The sequence below is a fragment of the Odocoileus virginianus genome, chromosome 26 (genome assembly GCF_023699985.2).
Source record: "Odocoileus virginianus isolate 20LAN1187 ecotype Illinois chromosome 26, Ovbor_1.2, whole genome shotgun sequence".
Lineage (NCBI taxonomy): Eukaryota > Metazoa > Chordata > Mammalia > Artiodactyla > Cervidae > Odocoileus > Odocoileus virginianus.
The window spans coordinates 16,802,381-16,827,233 of NC_069699.1; the positions used below are offsets into that span (position 1 = coordinate 16,802,381).

General features: G+C 41.0%; 1 protein-coding gene across 8 annotated transcripts in view; it reads right to left on the minus strand.

Annotated features, from left to right (window-relative positions):
* GRM7 (glutamate metabotropic receptor 7) overlaps positions 1-24,853 on the minus strand; it is an 871,847-nt gene that overhangs the window by 326,286 nt on the left and 520,708 nt on the right. For all 8 annotated transcript variants that reach the window (XR_011483650.1, XR_011483651.1, XM_070455619.1 and 5 more), the window contains exon 5: positions 8,602-8,742. Coding sequence is in view for 6 of the 8 variants with exons in the window: in XM_070455619.1 (XP_070311720.1) it covers positions 8,602-8,742 (141 nt within the window). In the remaining 2 variants the exon portion in view is untranslated. The remainder of the gene's footprint in view (positions 1-8,601; positions 8,743-24,853) is intronic.

Here is a 24,853-nt window from a genome sequence, read left to right on the forward strand (position 1 = left end):
AAGAAGTTTATAACAGAACACAGGAAAAAAAAAAAAAAACTGATTAGAGTTTGCATCATGTGGTCAATATAAAGCTCTGAGCTTCAGAGTTTGGAGTCCTGGACGGTTCAAGACACACAGGGTTGCCACATGCTAAAGAATTACAAGGACATGGCTGGACCTAAGTTAGCATTCTCCCTCAGGCTCTACCAAAGACAGTCAGGAATAGAAGATGAAAAGGAAGAGACTAAGTGGAAGCCTCTAAGTTTAAGGGGGTTGTGCACCCCTGGAAAGAGTCCTCGGCTCCATCCCTCCGAGCTCGCAGCGTCAGGAGGGCTGGACAAGCCATCACGGTCAGAGCTGAGCCTGGAGAAGCCCTGAGGCGGGGCCAGGAGACCATGCTGTGCTCACCTCCACACCTCCACTCCTGAGAGAGGGCACCACGTTCCTGGGAGTGGATTCCCGGGCAGGCGGGGGTCACAGGGAAATGTCAAAGGCCCGGAGCAAAGGGACCTCACAAACAACTCCAGTGCCCCCACCTTCAGAGAGCCCTCTGTAACTAAGCCTCAACGACACTGATGTGTAGGAAGGAGGGACTCTAAAAGGACTGGTCAAACTTTTACATGTAACTGGAATGGAGATGCAAAAACAAAACAACAGAAAACAATCAAAAGTGGCGTTTTTTGCATTACTAGTTTTGTGGCCCTGAGTTGTACTTTTGTAACTTAGCTGGAGGAGAGGGTGCAGTGATCACCGCTCTCAGAAGCAGCCTTACCATGTGCGACTTATCTTCTTTCAAATTTACCCAGTGTCACAACTGACATATTTGATGAAAGATATCCACTGAAATCAGGCTACCCTTCTGTTCTAAAATTCCTTTAGAAAGATAAACTTTCATATCTAATTGAATTAATAGTAAAGCCACAGAATCAGCATGGCCTTTCATATGATTTAATGCTCCACTGAAGTCTTTCTGTCGGCTAGTACATACAGGGACCCAAAGCCATACCTATAATCATCTTTTATGAACGTGGGATTTTTATTCAATACTTCTATTCCAAAAAGTATTTAAAATATATTTTCCAAGAACAATGATGACTTCAGATGTGACATTCAGGTAATTCTAATTTGGGTAATACTAGAGTGATTACCGTTTCATCTAGCTAAGTTTTATTAGTAAATTCACCCAAAGAGTCGAAAATGCTGTACTATATCCACAAAGCCATTCTGAGATGATTCTGAGACATTTAACACATATTTATATTCATTTTAAAATGAATGACAACATATAAAAATTCTAATAATCTGGTTCATACTTATTAAATCACAATTAATCTGCATTGAACCTTAGTTTAACAAAGCAAAAAGGAATAAAAATACATTTTACTTTACTTCTCATCAAAATGGCTTCAAAAAGTCTTACAGCAACAAAGAGTAAGACATTATTTGTCTATAGCATTTTGAAGTGGATTCCTTAATCATGCTGAATAAATGAGGAATCACAATATAACATATATATAACTATTAAAGGTCAATTAAGAATAGAATAATAAAATGACAGGGAAACTAATTAGTAGAGTCAAATCCTTCCTCTCCCCATGCCCCATATATTCTCAGAGAATTTAACTTACTTTAGTGTAACTCCTTTGTCCTGAAAGTTAACAAATTATATAGGCTCTCCCAGGCCTGGGTCCCAGGTAAAAATAAAGACTTGAGAAATGCATGCTTTACTCTCACTAACAGCATTTTTTTTTTTAACACATGAGAAGGATATTTTATTTTTTTAACTTTTTATTTTATATTGGAATAGGCTTTCCTGGTGGCTCAGACAGCAAAGAATCTGCCTACAATGCAGATATCTCTCATCAAGGCCTGGGTTTGACTCCTGGGCTGAGATGCCCTGGAGAAGGGAATGGTTACCCACTCCAGTATTTTTTTTTAATTGGAGGCTAATTACTTTACAATATTGTAATGGGTTTTTGCCATACACTGGCATGAATCAGCCATGGGTGCACACGTGTCCCCCATCCTGACCCCCTCCCACCTCCCTTTCCATCCCCTCCCTCAGGGTCATCCCAGTGCACCAGCTTTGAGTGGCCTGTCTCATGCATCAAACTTCGACTGGGAATCTATTTCACATATGGTAACATGAATGATTCAATGCTATTCTCTCAAATCATCCCAGCCTCACCTTCTCCCACGGGGTCCAAAAGACTGTTCTTTATATCTGTGCTTCTTTTGCTGTCTTGCATATAGGGTCATCGTTACCATCTTTCTAAATTCCATATATATGCATTAGTATACTGCATTGGTGTTTTTCTTTCTGACTTACTTCACTCCGTATAATAGGCTCCAGTTTCATCCACCTTGTTGGAACTGATTTAAATGCATTCTTTTTAATGGCTGAGTAATATTCCATTGTCTATATGTACCACAACTTTCTTATCCATTCATCTGCCAATGGACATCTAGGTTGCTTCCATGTCCTGGCAATTATAAACAGTGCTGTGATGAACACTGGGGTACACACATCTCTTTCAATTCTGGTTTCCTCAGTGTGTATGCCCAGAAGGGGTATTGCTGGGTCATATGGCAGTTCTGTTTCCAGTTTTTTAAGGAATCTCCACACTGTTCTCCATAGCAGCTGTACTAGTTTGCATTCCCACCAACAGTGTAAGAGGGTTCCCTTTTCTCCACATCCTCTCCAGCATTTATTGTTTGTAGACTTTTGGATAGCAGTCATTCTGACTGGCGTGAGATGGTACTTCATTGTGGTTCTGATTTGCATTTCTCTGATAATGAGTGATGTTGAGCATCTTTTCATGTATGTTAGCCATCTGTATGTCTTCTTTGGGGAAATGTCTGTTTAGTTCTTTGGCCCATTTTTTGACTGGGTCGTTTATTTTTCTGGAATTGAGCTGCATGAGCTGTTGTATATTTTTGAGATTCTTTGTCAGTTGCTTCATTTGCAAATATTTTCTTCCATTCTAAAGGTTGTCTTTTCACCTTGCTTAGAGTTTCCTTCGTTGTGCAAAAGCTTTTAGGTTTAATTAGGTCCTATTTGTTTATTTTTGCTTTTATTTCCATTACTCTGGGAGGTGGGTCATAGAGGATCCTGTGGTGATTTATGTCAGAGAGTGTTTTGCCTGTTTTCCTCTAGGAATTTTATAGTTTCTGATCTTACATTTAGATCTTTAATCCATTTTCACTAACAGCATTTCTTAATAGGGTTTTGCCACCTCCCACTCCCAATAGAGTGGCCTTTACTTAAACTATTAATTTTGACAAGTAAGGTGTAAACACAGCTTAAGGATACTGGCCTCCCAAAATGTGGACATTTACCAAAGTATACTCTTTGGCCCTTGATATATATCCACAGTAAATATTGGTTGATTGGTGACTCAGATTGAAACAATTTTCCTATTGTGTGATCTGAAAGTGTGTGTGTGGGCTAAGTAGCTTCAGTTATGTCCAACTGAATTTCAGACATGGAATTGGAATACATTTCAACTGTATTCCAATTGAAATTGGAATACATTAGATTTTTGCCACAAAACAAAAAATATGTCACCAATTTATTCTTCTTCTGTCATATCAAAAGAAGAACAAATCTCTGAAAGTCAAATTATCCCTTCATGGGATGATGGATTTCTAAATGCTGAGTTCTTCTTTCCAACAAAGAGATAATTCTGATGAATCGGTATTTACAAAGTGACATGTGGCAGGACGATAATGTTAGTTAGACAAATGTCTGTGTGAGCCTTAAAATACGACACAGTGATAATTTTTATGGACTGCCACAGGCAGGCACATTCAGATTTTCAGGACCTTCTGACTTTAAAGAATGGGTTTAGAAGCAAAGAGTTTGGGGATGCTACTAACCACACAGGGATATGGTGCATCAGGGATAAATGGTACAAACGTTGAAGCAGGAGGTATTCGGCAAGCCCAAAGTTCAAAAATGCTTGGGGACACTCTACAGTGAGTGTGTGTGTGTGTGTGTGTGTGTGTATGTGTTACCCAATCTTGTCTGACTCTTCACGACCCAATGGACTGTAACCCTCCAGGCTCCTCTGTCCACGGAATTCTCCAGGCAAGAATATTGGAGTGGGTTGCCATTCCCATCTCCAGGGGATCTTCCCAACCCAGGGATTGAACTCGGGTCTGCTTCATTGAAGGTAGATTCTTCACCATCTGAGTCACCAGGGAAGTCCTTCTGGTGCTGAAATTCCATAATCTTCGAGCCTCATTCCATCATCCCATTTATAACAAGCTGAATGTTGCCTGCCTACAAACTTGGCAATGCCTCTGTACACTGCTGTCCAATGAGCACTCCAGTGAGAATCTCCTGTGTATACATACATGCTTATTCAAATCCTTGACTTTATTTTCCTGTTAGAATTTGATATACATGCTGATCTTCCAGAGGACTGACATAAGGCAATAGGATCTTCATGACCCGCCATCCCCACATCCCAGGTAACTGCTTTAAGCCCAGAACAGCAGGCACTCGCCATTACCGAGCTATTACTATGAAATGATACGATTTTAGATCCCCTGTTTGAGTGGTCTAATTTAATCCACAATAACTTTGGATGCAAACTTTTCTGATTCCCATTTCAAAGATGAGGAAAGGCTTTGACAGGTTAAGCAATATTTTCCAATCTCCCACAGGGATATAAAGAGAGAGCCCTAGAACACAGTCCTAGCCTCTTTGACGACAGTTTCACAGCCATTTGGTAGAGTGATTTTTCTGATATCAAGATGGCCTCAATCTCTTCTGCAGACACATCACTTCATCTATGTTTTTTTCCTACTTCCTTTGACCTTGATATCTCCATAAAAACATACAATTCCCAAAGAGATCATATGCTGGCTTGGTCTCTGTGTCAGCAACACACTGGTGAGCATTAAGCGTGAACACTTACCCAGTGAGGCAGGGTTGGCAGAATGTACATTTAACCTGAAAAAAATCCCATCCGATCTTTCTTTTCATAGGTGACACATAATCTATAATGGACTATCTAAAAATGATGCTCTCTCTTAGGTGTGTAGCTGCCACCACATGCACGAGGAGATGGAACTCTTCCACGGAGCAGCGTGACTGGCATTAGTACCTGTCAGGTAGCATTTGCGTTTTCTGTGAAGCTAAAAACACCAACAAACCTCCTCAAGAGCATGGCCCCTTGGGGCAGGGCAGCCAAGACAACTGACAAGCAGGATGGGTCCCTGGCGAGTCTTGATTTATATCAGTGACAATTAGGCAACCTCCAGGGAAGGTGGCATGAAGAATGTCCAGTTCTCAAGGCTGAGAGATCTTGGAACTGGTATCAGGGAAAGTTGGGATTTGCTTAAAATACTGAAGAATGTGGTAGCTTTCCTTGTTTGAAGGTGACTTGAAGCGCATATGGAAAATTTACAGGAATAAGAATTACATGGTTGTTCATTTAAGTTCTTATAAGAATCTATGCACAAGTAACCCCACATTATATTATAAAGCATATACAGTTTTTTTAATGATGATTTTTTGTTTAACAATTATTCTCCTTTTTGTGACTTTGTAACATCTTGGTTTTTTTAGAGCTCACTGTTCCCCCCTGATCTCAGGGACTTGCTCTCTCCAAATAGTTATGGATCCCACACCTCATCTTCAAGACTCATCTGACCAGATAACTTATGTAATGATCTTGAATGATCCAAGACTACCTGGAGCTGATAGATAATAAGTAGCTCATGATGGCTAAAGAGGCTACATATTCCAGAAAAAAAAAAAAAAAAAGACGCGCATGCTAGTTTGTGTCTGAATACTAGGAATCAATATTTCAGGACTTTCTTCTTCTTCAGCAGAGACCAGTCACAGAGAGATATGTGAAGGGGGCTGTTTTCTGCAGTCCTCAGACCAAGACACCTACTAACTACACTCTCTGTACTGCCAGATGATTCAGCCTGCCTCCGCCTCTGGTTGCTTCTTCCCCACGTGCCCATTCTCTTGGTGCTTCAAAATCTGATACCAACATAAGTTGTCCCTTACTTCATCCCATATCCTTAAGTGCACCAATGGCTTCCTTCTCCCATCCACTCTTTTCTTTCATTAAAACAATTTCTCAATACAAGAATTCTCAGTAATACAATTTATTATGTCATTTCTCTCGATGTTTTCTTTGTGATCTAGCAAATCTCAGTCTGTTCTTTGCCCCATTTTTCCACTTCCAAGTTCCAAAGTGTCAGGATTTTTGAAATAGTCTTTTGGGACTACTTTCAAAGAAAATACAAGTTTCGTTGAATTTGGACAAAGAAAGTACAAGAAATAATAACAAACACAGACCACCCGTGTTGTTATAGTCAATAATGGAAGAACAAATACACTGATAGTGGTAATATCTACCTTCACGCAGGATGGCACCTTCTACTGCAAGGGAAGTGGTAAGTAAGAAGAGAGAAGATATTTATATAACTTGGGGTCACAGGTAATTTAGCAGATGTGATCACAGATTCTTCACATGGAGGAAGCATGATATGAAAACACAAACACTGCTGTTTCTATTTCTGAAGGTAGTGGTTTGGATAATGAGCTTGCATGTTTTTATAAACTTAAATTCTCGATAATCAGCACTAAAATATGACTGCAGACAAAACAGTCTGGTTAGAGTGTCTACACAGACTGGAGATGGGTCTGAGAATGATCCTAAGGGCCATCAGAGCATTCAGTCCCCCTTTCAGACTCTACAAAGCAACAAATGTCAGAAAGAGCCAGAAAACTGTCATCAATCATTTAGATACTTCTAGCACATTTGGATGTCCCCTGTCATGGAGATAAATTATCCACATGTCAAACTAATTTTTCGGTTTCCACTTGAAAGCTTTGTGTCACCTAGGTCTAGTCAACATTGAATTAATATTTTTTTTTCTCCCCAACTCCCCGCAACATTATTGGATCCTATTACTGACAGCACTGTTGTTATACACTATGGTCTAGAGAATGTGGTTAATCTGATAGCCTAGGTAACTGAGTCACATATCCAGTTGTGTATTATACAGATTTTTCAAATCATTATTGTAACTCATATCTCTGTTTATATCTTATCTCCCCTTCTTCGCATGCATACACACACCAAAAATAAAGCAAAAAACTCCTTGAGGAAGAGGTCTAAATTTCAGCATCTTCATACCATTCATGGTATTTTAGTACTGTGCTCAATATGCATTACTCTTCATTAATAGATGTTTGCTGAATGGGTGAATCTATAATATCTGGATGGCCAATATTTGAAGACCTATATTGCAGAGAAAAACTACTCATGAGTGTATACAATATGAATGTCTCTTTCTTGATCATACTAAAGACATTTCAGGGTTTGTGCTACCTCAAGGTTATCATTGCAAATGTTGAAGCCCACTTAGGCATAAAATTGGTGAATGCTATTTAATAGAGGGCTAGGTGGTAAGATGGTAGGACATACTACACACTTGTGCAAGATTTCCTACAATTTCCAGGATCCGAAGGATAAAGACCCAAATCCACACATGTCCCGTCAGAGCTTATCACTGTGTCCATATCTTTATACATCCAGCCTTGACTCACACATTCGTCCTATTCTCTTGAGAGCACGTTTTTCTGCTTTTCAAGTCCTCTGAGGTTCCATCATTTTTCCTGCTATGAGCCCTGTGCCATGCTCTCTCAGAAACTCTCCAGTCTGTTCTTCTCCATTCCTAACCAGCCAGTGTCTACTCATCTTTTGAGAGAGCTTCTATCTTTAAGATGAGTAAAATTCCTTGATTATATGCCCATACACACAAAATATTTACTACAGTGTATAATTATGTATTCATAGAAAAGTCACTGGAATAATGTTGATTTGCCCCCCCCCCCAACTTTCTCTAGCAGCATGAAAGCATGGTTTACTTCCTTGGTTTACTCCCCATCGGATCAGGAGTACCTGGCACAGTGATGAGGAGAAAGGAGTCGCTCAATACATATTTGTGAATGAATCCATGGATAAATATGTGATTCTGCTTTCTGATTTATGGACTATACATAAATAAATGGTAAACACTTGTGTTTCTTATTTAGAATACTTATATAAGGTTACATATGAGGCTTGGTATCTTAAAGCATATTTTAAATAGCAGGTAACTCAATTTGGACATTATGGAAGTCCACTGAAATCCTCATTACTCTAACCCCCACGTACACTTTGTTTCCTTCATCAAATATGTTGTTTTAGCATTTTTAGTCATGTCTCTGCTGACAGTTCATTCTGATGCTGACATGGAATTGGTGAGAGACTTAAGCCTCTGTGAAAATGACTTTATACTCCTGGCTATAACGTGATCTAATATTTTTCCGCGAGGGCATTCAAGGCAACATGACCCCTTTTGAATTCAAAGAATCAATGAAAATGTCAATTATCACTAGATGGACAGGCAGAAAAGAATACATTCTTGTCTGTAGTGATTTTGTCCTGCAAGACTTATGCTCCTGTTCCATTTTCTGAACAATCTAGTAAAATTCAATTTACTGTTTCAATTTGTCTCCAGCCAAGCTTCCTTCTGTCAGCTCTACAGAAATTTCAATGCTGGCCACGTAGAGTACCAGGAGAAGGACAATGAGAATGAGATTACCTGTGCATTTGCGATCTGTGTCTTCTTTCTTTGACCCACTAATCGTCAACTTGCAGTTGAAGTTTTCCTCCCAGTATTCGGCAAACCATACGTTTCTTCGGTTGTTTTCAAGTGTGCGGGATGTAAAATAGGCATCAAACCCTAAACAGAGTTAAATGAAAAGGTCATTGCTTGCAGGGCACTGCTGGAACATTTGGAAATAAAAATACCAGTAATAGTTTTTCTTTGTTTTAGTGGACTGGATGCTTGCTCTTTTGTGTCAATCAAAAAACAAACAAACAAAAAAAAAGAATAAGAAAAAGGTAAAAAATTCTAATGCCAACACACATGGCTAAATCTTCATTCTATTAGGCAGATGCATGGCCAACAAATGACATTTCACAGTGAAATCTGAGTTACAGATCTTAGCAACAATATGATGACCACAGCATCCCTTGTGCCTCTTGGGAACTAGACCAGGGACAAAGCATCTTTATTATCACCAAGATAATAAGTGATCATTTCCATACTTACTATGGACCAGACTCTGCTTGACATAGGTTCTTCCTTTCATTCATTGAGAAATGAAAGGTCGTTCCTTCTTAACAACCTGTGTGGCAGCTGCTATCACTTCCATTATGCCAGTGAAAAAACAGAGTCTTGGAAGAAATAAGGGTTTCCCTGGTGGCTCAAATGGTAAAGAATCTACCTGTAATACAGAAAACTAGGGATTCGATCCCTGGGTTGGTAAGATCTCCTGGAGGAGGGAATGGGAACCCACTCCAGGATTCTTGCCTGGAGAATCCCATGGATAGAGGAGCCTGGCAAGCTATAGTGCATGGAGTCACAAAGAGTCAAATGTGACTTAGCAACTTAATATATTCATATGAGAAGAAATAGCAACATGCCTAAGGCCAATCATTATGCCATATTCTCCATCCCTAATCAGGTGAGTTATGACCTGTGATTATCATTCTAAGAACCTTCCTGCATTTAGTAAGGATCATTATGGAACTGACTTTCCAGTCAAAAAGTAAGTTTATGTAGAGATCATAGGTAAACTGACCCCAACATAAGTGCAAAGCTGTTTATTGAGAGCTTTAGATGAACAGACTTGAGAGTATAATTCCCTAGGAAATCTTTAGCTATCTTGTTAGTATGGTTCACCCTTAAACTGTCCGATGGTCCTGCAAGAATCAGATTGGACTCAGGATCAGAAGAGCAGGCATTGAATCCCAACTCCACAAACCTCAGTAAGTCCTGGAAACATGAACAAGTACAGGCTGCAATGGTCTTATTTCCCTTTCATTGACCTCTAAGATGAAAACCCTGTTTTCCTCACAGCATCTTGTTTCCAGCCATGGTAAGAATTTGGAAACTCACTGATTTTAAGATCAAGAACCACAGAAGGTGGATTTATTTTCACAGTAATTAAATCAAAGTTAAACTTATTTAAAACCCTAAGCGGAGGGTGGAGCTCCCAACTAAATCTCACAAGAGGAGCACATTGATTTAATTTTATCCACCACCATCTTACTGTTTCAATACACAGTAACCCCACTATAAGTGGAAAACTTGAAATAAGTAAATGAGACAAAGAAACAGCAAAGAAAAAGGAGATAGCATAATATTTTAGGGAAAATAAAAGTAACTGTCTACATCTCTTGCTTATTTTCTAGGGTGTTGTCAAAACACAATATCCAGTCTTTCTATGCTCCTGACCTCATTGATTTGAGGTAATCGAGCTACAGCGTCGGATCTCACCCTGATCTCCGTCTTGACAGACTCATGAGCCCGCTGGAAGTCCCCTCTTGCCTCACTGTTCTCCCATAACCCTGAGACCCAATGACTGTTCAGTAAAATGTCAATTCCTAAATAAAAGGAATCTTTGGGGAAAAGACTGGTGAGTCCCCCAAGGTTTCCAGGAATACTACACATACACCCTTGGTCATGTAAACACATGCATCCACTCAACACAGGTGACTAAATTTCATTTCTCTTTCCATCTTTGCCCCTCCACCCGAGGTGGGGGAGCAACAGTGGTACTGGTAGCCCCGACAGACCGTACTTCCCAAGCTCCATGCCCTTCTGACATCCCGTCTTATGGAGGTGGCTTCTTTGTCTGTGGGCCATTGGCATGTGTGATGCCAATAGTCTGGAAAACCTTTACTCACTGCGCCTCTTCTTTGTGAGAGTCTCCTGCTTGGAATCCAGCTACCAGGCTCTAACAGGACGACAGGCTTTCCTGGGGTACAGGAAACTATGTGGAAAGAAAGGAGCCTAGCCAGACCCCAACCCTCTCAGCCAAGCCTCTACGGACTTCGCACCCCTGCTGCTGACTGCAGCAGAACCACTCGGCTGAGACCAGCCCTGGTTGCAGAACTGGGGTGAGTCGTCTTCTCAATCACTGATGGCTGAGGTGGTTTATTTCTGCAGCCGCAAAGTGAAATGCACCTGCCTTGGCACAGCACCCTGACCCCTGAACAACACACCCTTAAGGAAGACACAGCCTCCAAAGAACACAAATAGAAATAAACTCTCTGGCCACATGCCACAGGTCTGAGCCTCAAACCAGCCTCAGAAAAGCAACTTCTAAAATGGCTCAAATTGTTGCATCCATACCTACATTCCCCAGCTCAGGAGTAAACATCTTCAGAGGAATCCTCATCACTGAAAAAGTCCATCACTTCAAAACACCTCTCTCTTCAGCCTGTTATCTGCTGGAAATGCAAAGACATGCTGGGTCAGCAAGGACCAGGGGGCAGCTAGCAAACACACTGGCGAGCATGAGAAAGCAGCAGGTCCCTCCCTCTAAGTGAGAACCAACAACTCCCAGAAAGCCTGCACTCTAACAGAAAGTGGAAGAGTAGCAGGCTTTCCTAGTTGCAACCGTCATCCTTTTCCTCACACATCAAGTTCACTCTCAGCTTCCTTCTCACAGCAGGGACTCACTTGTAGGCTGAATTTGGCTTTCATGCACCCCAGGAATGAGCGACCAACTTTGCTGGGCATTTTATAAGATGCGGAGGTTCTGGGTGAAACCAAAGAGGCTGCGATTTTAACAAGCCCCAGGTGCTGTGCATGAAGCTCGGGTTTTGAGAAGCAGGGCTTTGCCAATCCTGGGTTTTTAACAAGCTCCAGGTGTTGTTCTTGTTGCCCAGATTCTGAGAAGCAGGGCTTGAGAGCGACTCCGGAATCTCCACAGCTGGGATTCAAGCGGGCTCAGCCCAATTTGTTAACTCAGCGTTGTTACTTTCTCAACCTTGAATGTTTGCCCTGGTTCAGATGCCAGGGTCTTCATTTTGCAGTTGAGACTTCTGCTTCGTACCATACCTTGCTCAGCATTGCAGGAGCCCTGCTTTGCCTCCTGTGGGCTGCAGATGGCTGGGGGGAGGTGGAGGGTGCTGGGTGACCTATGAGTGAATTTTCCTAGTGTCTTTGCTCCGTTGCTGCCTGGGGCTCCTTTGCAGCCTCAAAGACTGTGTTCCTCACCCATGTCTGAGTTAATGCCCTGGACTCCCCACGTCAGGAATTTTAATCCTGGTGCAGTGCTTTAGCGATTCTAAGAAGCTAACCAGAAATAGCCTTGTGCCTTTGAAATGGAGGAGGACTCTATGGTTCTTCTCACCTCTGTCCTCTGCCTGCTTGTGTCTGTAGAAGAACTTTACCCAAAGAGTAAGTTCAATCAGAGAAGTGAGAAAATGCAGAAGGAAAGGAAAACAGTCAAGCAGGACAAAATAATAACAGTTTAGTCATTAAACCAAGTCAAGAGCCTTTAGTTCCTCCTTGAGGGTTACAGACAATATTCTGAGCCAGGTCCTGTGAGCTGTCTTGTAGATACTGAAACCCCCACCATGTGGAAGAAGTTAATTACATGATGACCAGAGTGTAGCCATGACGTATGCTGCCACAATTCTGAGAACTAGCCTCAACAAAATGGGATCAAACTGACCCTGGAACTAAAGATTAACTGTACTCAAAACAATTGAGATGAGACCATCAGACCGTGGGGTGACCAAAAACTGCCAAAAACCAAAACTGCGTGGTTTTTACATGTAGCCCCTTCTCTGCCCGTGCACCCCTGAAACTCCCCTTTAAAAGCTCTTGCCCACTGATTGTCAGTGGGAGAGTTGAGCTCTGGACACAAGTCTGCCCTTGGCCCTGGTTGCTGGCCTCTGAAATAAAGCAAACTTTTCACCAGTTGTGCCTCTTTATTGGCTTTTGAGTGGCAAGCAGCCAGACCCCAATTTTGGTCACATGTTAATTACCTCTTCTGAAGGACCATCGCCTTCAAGGAAAACTCAGAGCCCTTAGCCAGGTACCAACAAAGCATAAACTGGCTTTTGGATGGTTTTCTACAGACTGGAACTGCTAACCCGTCGGAGACCTGCGACGGGTCTGTGGGTCTTTACAATCCACTATTTGTAAAGCACTCAGCACTGCGCTGCTCCAGTAAAATACGAACTGTTGGTTCTTCAGTAAACACACCCATGCATTAAACATTTATGGAGCACCTACCCTATGACAGGCAGTCTTCTCTGTACTCACAGACCTTGGGATTAAAACATAGATGGCCCTTCATGAGAGTAAGAGCCAGTCTGATGGAGAAGATAGACTTAACAAGCACCGTTTAGATAAACATAAAATTACAACTATGATGGCTTCTATGAAAGAAGGGTACATGGTGTTTTGGGAGCACAGAGACAGAACTGTGTTAGGGAGTCAGAGAGGGCTTCCTGGAGAGAGTAGATATGTAGGTGGGAAATGGAAAACCAGGGAGCAGATAAGAGCAGAGATAGGACATTCACTCACATGGAATAGCTATGCTTTAGGAATATCCCCTTCATGGGTCACTGCCTTGTGGTGGTGAAGGGCTTGCGTAACTCAATGAAGTTATGAGTCATGCTGTGTAGACCCAAGACAGATGGGCCATAGTGGAGAGTTCTGACAAAACATGATTCACTGGAGGAGGGAATGGCAAACCGCTGCAGTATACTAGCCATGAGAACTCCATGAACTGTATAAAAAGATAGAAAGATCTAACACTGAAAGATGAGCCCCCTAGATTGGAAGGGGTCCAATAAGCTACTGAAGAGAGTGGAGGAGAATTACCAATAGCCCCAAAATGAAGTGGCTGGGCTAAAGCAGAAACAATGTTCAATTGTGGATGTGTCTGGCAATGAAAGTAAAATCTGATACTGTAAAGAACAATATTGCATAGGAACCTGGAATGCTAGGTCCATGAATCAAGGTAAATTGGGTGTGGTCAAGCAGGAGATGGCAAAGGTAAATAATTGACATCTTAGGAATCAGTGAACTAAAATGGATGGAAATGAGTGAATTTAATTTATTATATCTACTACTGTGGGCAAGAATCCCATAGAAGAAATGGAGTTGCCCTCATAATCAAAAAAGCATCTGAAATGCAGTACTTGGGTGCAACCTTAAAAACGACAGAATGATCTCAGTTCATTTTCAAGGCAAACCATTCAATATCACAGTAATCCAAGTTTACGGCCCGAACATAAATGCAAAAGAAGCTGAAGGTGATGAGTTCTATGAAGACCTAGAAGACTTCATAGAACTAGCATCAAAAAACTAAGTTCTATTCATCACAGGAGATTGGAATGCAAAGGTAGGAAGTCAAGATACCTGGGGTAACAGGCAAGTTTGGTCCTGGAGTACAAAATGAAGGCTAACAGATTTCTGCCAAGAGAATTCCCTGGTCATAGCAAACACCCTCTCCCAACAACACAAGAGATGACTCTACGTATGGACAGCACTAAATGGTCAATGCCGAAATTTGATTGATTACATTCTTTGTTGCTGATGATGTAGCAATACAGTCAGTAAAAACAAGACCTGCGGTTGACTGTGGCTCAGATCATCAGCCTCATAGCAAGATTCAGGCTTAAACTAAAGAAACTGGGGAAGACCACTAAACCAGTCAAGTATGACTTAAATAAAATTCCCTATGAATATACAGTGGAGGCGACAAATAGATTCAAGGGGTTAGATCTCATAAACAGAGTGCCTGAAGAAGTATAGACAGAGGTCCATAATATTGTACAGGAGCAGCAAACAAAGCCATCCCAAAGAAAAAGAAAAGGAAGGAGACAAAGTGGCTGTCTGGGGAGGGTTTACAAATAGCTGAGGAAAGAAGAGAAGCAAAAAGCAAAGATGAAAGGGGAAGGTACAGGCAACTAAATGCAGAGTTCCAGAGAACAGCAAGGAAAGACAAGAAGGCCTTCTTCAATGAACAACGCAAAGAAATAGAGATAAACAACAGAAAGAGTAAGACTAGAGGTGTCTTCAAGAAAATTGGAAATATCAAAGGAACATTTTATCCAAAGATGGGCATAATAAAGGACAGAAATAGTAAAGACCTAAATGAAGCAGAAGAGATCAAGAAGAGGTAAAAAGAATACACAGAAGAACTGTATAAAAAAAAGATCTTAATGACCTGGATAACCATGATGATGTAGTCTTTCACTTAGAGCCAGACATTCTGGAGTGTGAAGTCAAGTGGGCCTTGTTAGAAAGCACTGCTGCCAATAAAGCTAGTGGAGGTGATGGGATCCTAAGACATGATACTATTAAAGTGCTTCACTGAATATGTCAGCATATTTGGAAAACCCAAAAGTGACCACAGGACTGGAAAAGGTCAATCCCCATCCCAATTTCCAAGAAGGGCAATACTAAAGAATGTTCAAACCACCAGACAATTTCACTCATCTCCCAAGCTAGTAAGATTATGCTCAAAATCCAGAAATCTAGGCTTCAGCATTACATGAACTGAGAATTTCCAGATGTTCAAGCTGGGTTTAGAAAAGGCAGAGGAACCTGAGATCAAACTGCCAACATTCACTGGATCACAGAGACAGCGAGGGAATTCCAGAAAAATATCTACCTCTGTTTCATTGACTACACTAAACCCTTTGACTGTGTGGATCATAATAAACTGGGAAAAATTCTTAGAGAGATGTGAATACCAGACCATATTACCCTTCTATTGAGAAGCCTGTATGCGGGTCAAGAAGCAACAATTAGAATCTTGTATGGAAAAACTGACTGGTTCAGGGCTGAGAAAGGAGTACAACAAGGCTGTTTATCATTATCTTGTTTATTTAATTTATACACAGAACACATCCCACGAAATGCTGGGCTGAATGAATTACAAGCTAGAATCAAGATCACCAGGAGAAATATCAACAACCTCAGACATGCGTATGATACCACTCTAATGGCAGAAAGTGGAGAGGAACTATTGAGTCTCTTGATGAGGGTGAAGGAGGAGAGTAAAAAAGCCAGCTAAAAATGAATATTAAAAAATACACACACAAACAAAAACTAAATTCATAGCATTTCGTCCATCACTTCAAGGCAAGTTGTAGGGGAAAAGATGGAAGCAGGGACATATTTCCTCTTCTAGGCTCTAAAAATCACTGCAGATGGTGACTGAAGCCATGAAATTAGAAGATCATTGCTTCTTGACAGGAAAGAAGACAGTGTGTTAGAAGACAGTGTGTTAAAAAGGAAAGACATCACTTTGCTGACAAAAGGTCCATGTAGTCAAGGCTCTGGTCTTTCCAGTAGTCATGTACAGATGTGAGAGTTGGATCATAAAGAAGGCAGAGCATTGAAGAATTCATGCTTTTGAGCTGTGGTGCTGGGGAAGACTCTTGAGAGTCCCGTGGACAGCAAGGAGATCAAACCAGTCAATCTTAAATCAACCCTGAATACTCTTTGGAAGGACTGATGCTGAAGCTCTGATACTTTGGCCACCAGATGTGAAGAAAGCTTGACTCATTGAAAAAGACCCTGATGCTGGGAAAGACTGAAGGCAGAAGAAGACGGTGACAGAGGATGAGATGGTTGGATGGCATCACAGATTCAATGGATATGAACTTGGGAAAACTCCAGGAGATGGTGAGGGACAGGAAAGCCTGGCGTGTTGCAGTCCATGGGGTTGCGAAGAGTCGGACACAGCTTGGTGGCTGAGCAACAACAATAGGAATATCAAAATCATTCACACATTACACAGTATCCCAGGACAGCTGGCCTCAAAATCAACACATATAAATGGACCATCTTCTATGTAAATGCTATCTAGTATTGCTACTAAATTCTAATAAACCAAGGCATAAATGTTTATCTAGTGAATAAATATATGAATAAGTCTCCCAAGTAGTTGTTGAAAATCCTGATGTTACACAGATTTATATTTGGTTATATAGAAAGTTGTACCAATAGTTATAATTAGAAAAACAATAAGCATTATATATATATATATTTTTTTTTTTCATTAAGTGTCACATAAATCCTAGAAAGTAGGCACTAAATTTAGGTTATTTATACTTAAGAGATAGAAACTAAGGCTCAGAGAGGAATTTGGGGTCCAAGTCTGGCTAATTCCAGACCCTGGTGTTCCTTCTCATGTAAAGCAGTGAATTACTATTCATTATATGAATGAATTATATGAATCATGAATTATGTGAATCACTATTCACATCATTGGGTGGGTCTCACAATCACCCTGATGGTGGGAAAGACTGAAGACAAAGAAGAAAGAGGCAGCAACGGTTGAGATGGTTAGACAGCATCACCAACTCAACAGGCAAGAATATGAGCAAACTGTGGGAGACAGCCGGGTTTCCCAGGTGGCACAGTGGGAAAACATTGGCCTGCCAAAATGGGAGACGCAAGTTTGATCCCTGGGTCAGGAAGATCCCCTGGAGGAGGAAATGGCAACCCACTCCAATACTCTTGACTGGGGAAGCCCATGGACAGAAGAGCCTGGCAGGCTACAGTCCATGGGGTAGCAAGAGTCTAACTGACTTAGCAACTAAACAATAACAACGATAACTGGCATGCTGATAACACAGAGGTCAGGCTCAATGAAGGTCAGGTTTGGTCTTTATTTGTTTTCCCCTAAAGTTCATCACAGTTCACTAAGTTCAGTGCAGAATTCCATGGATAGAGGAGCCTGGCAGGCTACATACAGTTCATGGGGTCACGAAGAGTCAGACATGACTGAGCAACTAACCACTTTCACCCTTTCATTACTACAGTCTCGTGATTTTACCTATATCTTTATTTATTTTTATCCTTTTTGCTATTGTGGAAGTATAATTGATTTAGGATGCTGTGCTGATTTCTGCTGTAGTGCCAAACGACTCAGTTCAGTCACTCAGTCATGTCCGACTATTTGCAAAGCCATGGACTGTAGGACGCCAAGCTTCGCTGTCCATCAACAACTCCCAGAGTCTACTCAAACTCATGTCCATCACGTCAGTGATACCATCCAACCATCTCATCCTCTGTCATCCCCTTCTCCTCCTACCTTCAATCTTTCCCAGCATCAGGGTCTCTTCCAGCAAGTCGGTTCTTCACATCAGGTGGCCAAAGTATTGGAGTTTCAGCTACAGCATCTGTCCTTCCAATGAACATTCAGGACTGATGTCCTTTAGGATGGACTGGTTGGATCTCCTTGCAGTTCAAGGGACTCTCAAGAGTCTTCTCCAACACCACAGTTCAAAAGCATCAATTCTTCTGCACTCAGCTTTCTTTATAGTCCAACTCTCACATCCATACATGATTCCTGGAAAAACCATAGCTTTGACTAGATGGACCTTTGTTGGTAAAGTAATGTCTCTGCTTTTTAAGTTGTCTAGGTTGGTCATAGCTTTTCTTCCAAGGAGGAAGCATCTTTTAATTGCATGGCTGCAGTCACCATCTGCAGTGATTTTGGAGTCCAAGAAAATAAAGTCTGTCACTGTTTCCATTGTTCCCCCATCTATTTGCCATAAGGTGATGGGACTGGATGCCAAGATCTTAGTGTTTTGAGTGATGAGTTTTAAGCCAGCTTTTTCACTCTACTCTTTTACTTTCATCAAGAGGCTCTTTAGTTCTTCTTTGCTTTCTGCCATGAGGGTGGTGTCATCTGCATATGTGAAGTTATTGATATTTCTCCTAGCAATCTTGATTCCAGCTTGTGCTTCATCCAGCCTGGCATCCCACATGATGTACTCTGCATATAAGTTAAACAAGCAGGGTGACAAGCCTTGGTCTACTCCTTTCCCATTTCTGAAAAATGATTCTGTGGAACTTATATACACTTTTTATATCATTTTCCTATTTTTTTTTAAAGAACAGACTACTTAAGTGTAGTCACAATAGTCACCAAGGTGCAACAGAGAGTCATAAATTGAAGCAGAAATTAGTATAATTGTAATCTAATAATATATGCATATAGATGTGTATCTGTGTGAATAACAGTCAGTTGATATTTTCGTCTCATTTTCTGAAAGATCACAAGAAAAGTGGTCTGGACAGATATCCCTTTATTATTAGTTAAATTACCTGAGTTTTAAAAGACTATGATTCCAGTTCACAGAAAATACACTCAGGAAGAATTACACTCAGGAAGAAAGGTCATCTTTTATGTGGAGTTGATGACATGTTTAATATTAAATTCTTCTTTTGTTAGACAGACAATTTTAATTTCAGAAATTAAATCTGCAGGTGATGCCAAAGCAAATATCCCATTGGGTACATGGTGAACAATACTCCTATAATCCTGGAAGTAAACTAAGATCAGCATAGACATAATAAGCAAGGTTTTAGCTGGTATTACAAAACTACCTTTATCTGACTCTTTGTTCTTTTAACAGAGGTGCTGCCCTTAAACTCCTGAAATTTGCAGTCGAGACAAGAGTGTGCAAATCAATAGACACATAATTCATCCCAGGCAGCATGTTTGGGAGGTGACCTTTCCAGCTGAGAAGGAAGAAAGCTCTCACAAATGTGTAGATGAAAGGAAAACTATCAAAGTGTCAAGAGGGGGTCAGAGGACACAGCTGCCAGCTCAGCCAGGGTGAAGCTGAGCTTGTCAGGTACTAATGGAGCTTCACGAGGCATCAGAAAGTGACCAGTTGCCTTGATTGCTGCCTTATCCACACAGCTCATAAACTGCAGGCTAGAATATCCCTGTTAGTCTACTTGGCAGGGAGGACCCAAGGCTTCCTATGCCATGAACCTGTAAACAAGAGGTGCTTAGCTCTCCCTGGTCTGCCTCTGACTCAGGAAGGGCGTGGTCATGATTCAGAAACACCTTTCCTAGCACATCACAGGGATACAGCACTAAGAGAAGAATGAATCAGCAAATAAAAAGAAGAGGAGAAAAGACAGATGGAGACAGAAAGAGAGAGAGGAGAGGGAGGAGAGAAAGAAAGAGAAGCAAGCAAGTAGAAGCAAGGACAGGAAGTAGAGGATGGAGGGGTGGGAAGAGATGATGGAGACATTGACAAGGAAAAACAGCAGGGAACTCACATTCTCTCCTTCTGAGAGGATCAATCACAATGATACATTCTGAAAACAAGTATTTGCTTTATACCTTCTTCTATTTCTATCAACCATTGTGCATTGCAGAGAGGTGTGCTATCACTCGGCACTGTCCTACTCTTTGCAACCCTGTGGATTGTAGCCTGCCAGCCTCCTCTGCCCATGGGGTTCTCCAGACAAGAACACTGGAGTGGGTAGCCATTTCCTTCTCCACGGGATCTTCCCAACCCAGGGATCAAACCTGCGTCTCCTTTATCTCTTGCATTGGCAGGTGGATTCTTTACCTCCGAGCCAGCAGAGGTTATATACTTCACTGTAGTATTTTAAACTGTGGACCCCAAAAGATATGTCCACTTCTTAACCTCCTGAACTTGTGAGTATGGCCTTATTGGGAAAGCATTTGGATAGTGTCTACCTAACAAAAAGTTATACTACAAATGGAGTTAAGACTTTCGAGATGAGGTCATCCTGGATTATCTGTGTTGGCCCTGAAACCAAGGACAAGTATCCTCAACAGAGACACACAGAGGGGACACCACAGAGAAAAGAACCATGGAGAAGACTGTGTGGGGATGTAGACAGAGACTGAAGTGATGCAGAGACTGAAGTGATGTGGCCACAAGTCAAGGGATGCTTGGAGCCACCAGAAGCTGGAAAGGCAAGAAAACATCCTCTTACAGAGCCTTCAGAGGAGGATTTGACCATGTCAACACCTTAATTTTGGACACCTAGCCTCCAGAACTGTAACAGAATGAATTTCTCTTATTTTAACCAACAAGTTTGTGGTCACTTGTTTTGGCAACCCCAGGAAATGAATACATCCATTTGTTGCTTTTCAGTCACCCAGTCATGTCTGACTCTTCGCAAACCCATGGACTGCAGCACGGAAGGCCTCCCTGTCCCTCACCATCTCCCAGAGTTTGGCCAAGTTCATGTCTTTTGCATCGGTGATGCCATCCAGCCATCCAGCCATCTCATCCTCTGACTCCCTCTTCTCCTTCTTTCCTCAATCTTTCCCAGCATCAGGGACTTTTCCAATGAGTCAGCTGTTCACATCAGATAACCAAAATACTGAAGCTTCAACTTCAGCATCAGTCCTTCCAGCAAGTATTCAGGGTTGATCTCCCTTAAGATTGACTGGTTTGATCTCCTTGCTGTCCAAGGGACTCTCAGGAGTCTTCTCCAGCACCACAGTTTGAAGGCATCTATTCTTTGGTGCTCTGCCTTCTTTATGGTCCAGCTTTCACAACCATATGTGACCACTAGAAAGATCATAGCCTTGACTATATGGACCTTTGTCATCAGAATACAACCATAACAAGTCAAAAATCCCATCTGTCCTTCCTTCCAGCTTCTCTCTCATCTGAATGACATCATTTGTTTCACAAATATGATACACTGAGGGCTTGTGGAATATATTTAACTTGTAGACATGTCCTTTCTATTTTGCCTCAGTATTTTAAAAGCCAACTAGAGAATCAGGAGAGTTATTTTTTAAGTCCAGATTTCTAGCTTTCCTTGTAAAGACAGACAGTCTGGGAACACAGACCCCATTCCTACAGTGGCGCTGTCAGCAAGTGGTGAAGAACATCTATACCTTCAGGTGGCCTGAGCTCTTCAGCTCACAGTATCTGCCTCCCTGTCACTACCACCTCTGATGGTGTCTACCTGAGTCTCTTTTATCATTAGTAGGAAGGGTGTGGTTTGGTAGACACTGAGCTTTCCACCGCCAAGAAAAGCATCTCTCTTTAACACACATTGGCTGAATCTTGAGCAATATACAAACTCCACTGAAATCAGAAACATTATCTCAAGAATACATCCTTGAAAAAGCTAAAGTAAGGAAATCTGGAAAAGCAGCAGGATATAAAATTGAAAGATCATTTATTTTCATATATACAAAGAAAATCACTAACAAGATGTGTCAAAGAGACAACCGCCACTAAAATAGCTACAAAAAAATCACCTATCCAAGAACAAGTGTATCTTTTCATTTAATTAGGTTGACTTTTGTCTTTCATTAGAATTTTAAAATTCCCCTTATGTCTACTCCCTTGAAGGTAATTTGTAACTTTTTTGTGATCTTAATAGAAAAGATTAACATTTTCTTTTTCTAGAGCTGGATAAGCTGATTTTAGCATTAATATGGAGAAAATAGAAAAACCAAGAGAACTTTGAAAAAGAAGAGCAAGTGTGCCTGAGTGTTTGGGGATGCTGATGAATGGAGATGAAGTAGAGGAAGACAAATCCTAACAAGTATGATATTGTGACAGCTGATTATAAACATCCAGGAAGAAAAATAACAAATTTGATACAAGACCAAGGAGATAAATGGACTGTTGGGATAAAACAGAAAGTCCAGAAATAGACCCAGGTGCATATGAGAATTTCCTATAATAAAAAATAAAGGTAGTAATTCAAATCACAATGGACAGAGTAACCGTTTAATAATAATCTAACAAACATCAACCTGTCAGGCACTTGTTGGTTTACAAACTTGGGAGTTCCCTGGGTGAAATCTGAAACTGGCTCCTGTACACAGAGGCCAAGGAGAGGCCAAAGAAAGAGACAGAGCACTTCTGTTTGGCAGGTGGCTGGTTTCATAAGCCAAGGAACTTACAGACGAGGCTGGTCTTGGGTGTGCACCTGCCAGAAGCTTAAAAGTTGAGATACAGGCCTTTAAACCATTCAGATGGTCTCAATAGTGCCCTTCCTTCTCAAGTCTACTTCCTGGAAAATGGCTCCCACTGTGGGAATGGTAGGCCCAGCCTGAGGGTCAATCAAAGGTCAAATCCTCCCAGTAACCTCCTCCAACATAAATGTATAATGATCACATTGGACCCCAGTCAGACATTTAACACTGCATTAATCCACAAGAAATATGGGAAGCAGTGTATGGATTTAACCCCATGAATGTGGCGTTTCCAGTCTTCACAAGAGGAGGACTTTTGCACAGTTGTATAAACTGGGGATCCTTCACCCTTGGTTTGAGGTCACCTGCTGCGGGATGTCTGCACTGGGTGTTCGTACATGTGGTGTGTTCTCGGATGCTCTCTGCACTGGCCCTGCCTGTATCTGGGCAGGGCTGTGGGCAGATAGTTCTTTGTCCTCTTCTCCCAGAAACTCGAAGTTCCTGGCAGACAAAAGACTGTGTCCTACTTCTCTCTGCCTCCCCGATTCAAGTTTTTGTAAACATTTACTGAAGTAAATTGAAGTTGGAGACATGTAAATCAGTTTGGCAAGAAAATCATTACTGATCTATTGGGACAAATTTAGACTCAGCAGCGCCCACAAATTTGCCGGCTGTATCTACTGATGAGAGTGGTAGAAACCAGCCATTATTTTTGAGAAAACAAATAAGAATTATTGCAATGGAAATTATTCCACAAAGAACACAAATCCCGTGGGGAACATTTATGGATGAGGTGGAGGGAATAATGTTTGCAATATTATCTCACAAAATGCCTCCAAAGGGCTGTTGCATATTGTTTAACGAGAGAATGCCTGCCATCTTTCATTCCTTTAAACTGCCTGGGAAACAGAAGGGCAATTTATATAATCTGGGTATACTTATATGAGAAAGGATATGGGTATAAACAGCACATGTTAAATTGATATTTTAATAGTTAAAATGATTAAAAGCAGATTCTGGAACTGGAATTTTAGAGTTCAGTTCCTGACTTTGTTACTTGCTAGCTAGATGACCTTGAGCAAGTAACCTAATCAGTCTAAGTTTCTCCATCTATAAAATGGATGACGATGGCGCCTACTCCACAGGATTGATGCCAGGCTTCCATGTGGGGATGTATACAGTGTTTACAACAAATTCATACTCATGGTGCAGAGTAAAAGTATAAATGTTAACTAAGTTAACAGAAAATTAACACACATATGCACATAGAAAAGATGGTAATGAACAAGAAAAGGAAAATTAGGAAAATTAGAATTAAACACTAGGGACTATGCATGACATATTCAATTATCATGCATAGGCCTGGTTTGAAATCACATAGACCTGAGTTTGAATCCTGGCTCTGCCAAATAAGTTATTTTCTTTAACTTATCTTATACTAATTTAATCACTCAGGTTTCAATTACTTGTTCTTTGTTGCTGAATTCTATATTTGTTCACTTAGTTATTTTTTCTTTCATTCATTCATTCCAGGAAAGACTTCAAGTGACACCTCCATTTTCTCATGTATAAAATGAGGGTGGTAGTACCTTCCTTACAGAGAGATGTAAAGATTGAAAATATTATGTCAAAAATCACTATCATCTTAAAGTTGCAGAGTAAATGATGGTTCATTTTCTCTTGTTAATGTGCACAGTTGGTTTTTTTTTTTAATTGAAGTATAGTTGGTTATACTGTGTTAATTTCAGGTATACAGTAAAATGAATCAATTACACAATTTTTTTTTCAGATTCTTTTCCATTGTACGTTACAAATTATTGAATATGGTCCCCTGTGCTACACAGTAGGTCATTGTTGCTTATCTATTTTATGTATAGTAGTGTTTATTTGTTATTCCCAAACTCCTAATTTATCCTCCTCTCCCTTTTCTTTCCCCTTTGGCAACTACATATTTGTTTTTTCTATGTCTGCAGTTTTAGTATCAGTTATAGACTCTAGAAAGTAAAGTCCCTCATTGTTCTCCTATGCCATGTACAGTCATGTCAACTTCAAAACATGAGCATCTGTTTCTTTGAGGGTAGCTCAGGATGCACAGGTCAGTAGAGATGAAAGGTACAAGGCCATCCCTTTAGCAGATCCTTTAGGAAGTAAAGAGTTGAAGAGGTCAGCTCCAGGAGGCCACAAGCTGATTCTGCAGTGTGTGAAATGGGTGGTGAGTCAGGGCATGTCAGAAGACCCCTGCTCTTCTTTCTGCTACCCAACCCGTACTATGAAGCTCAACTTGAGACCCTAACTTCA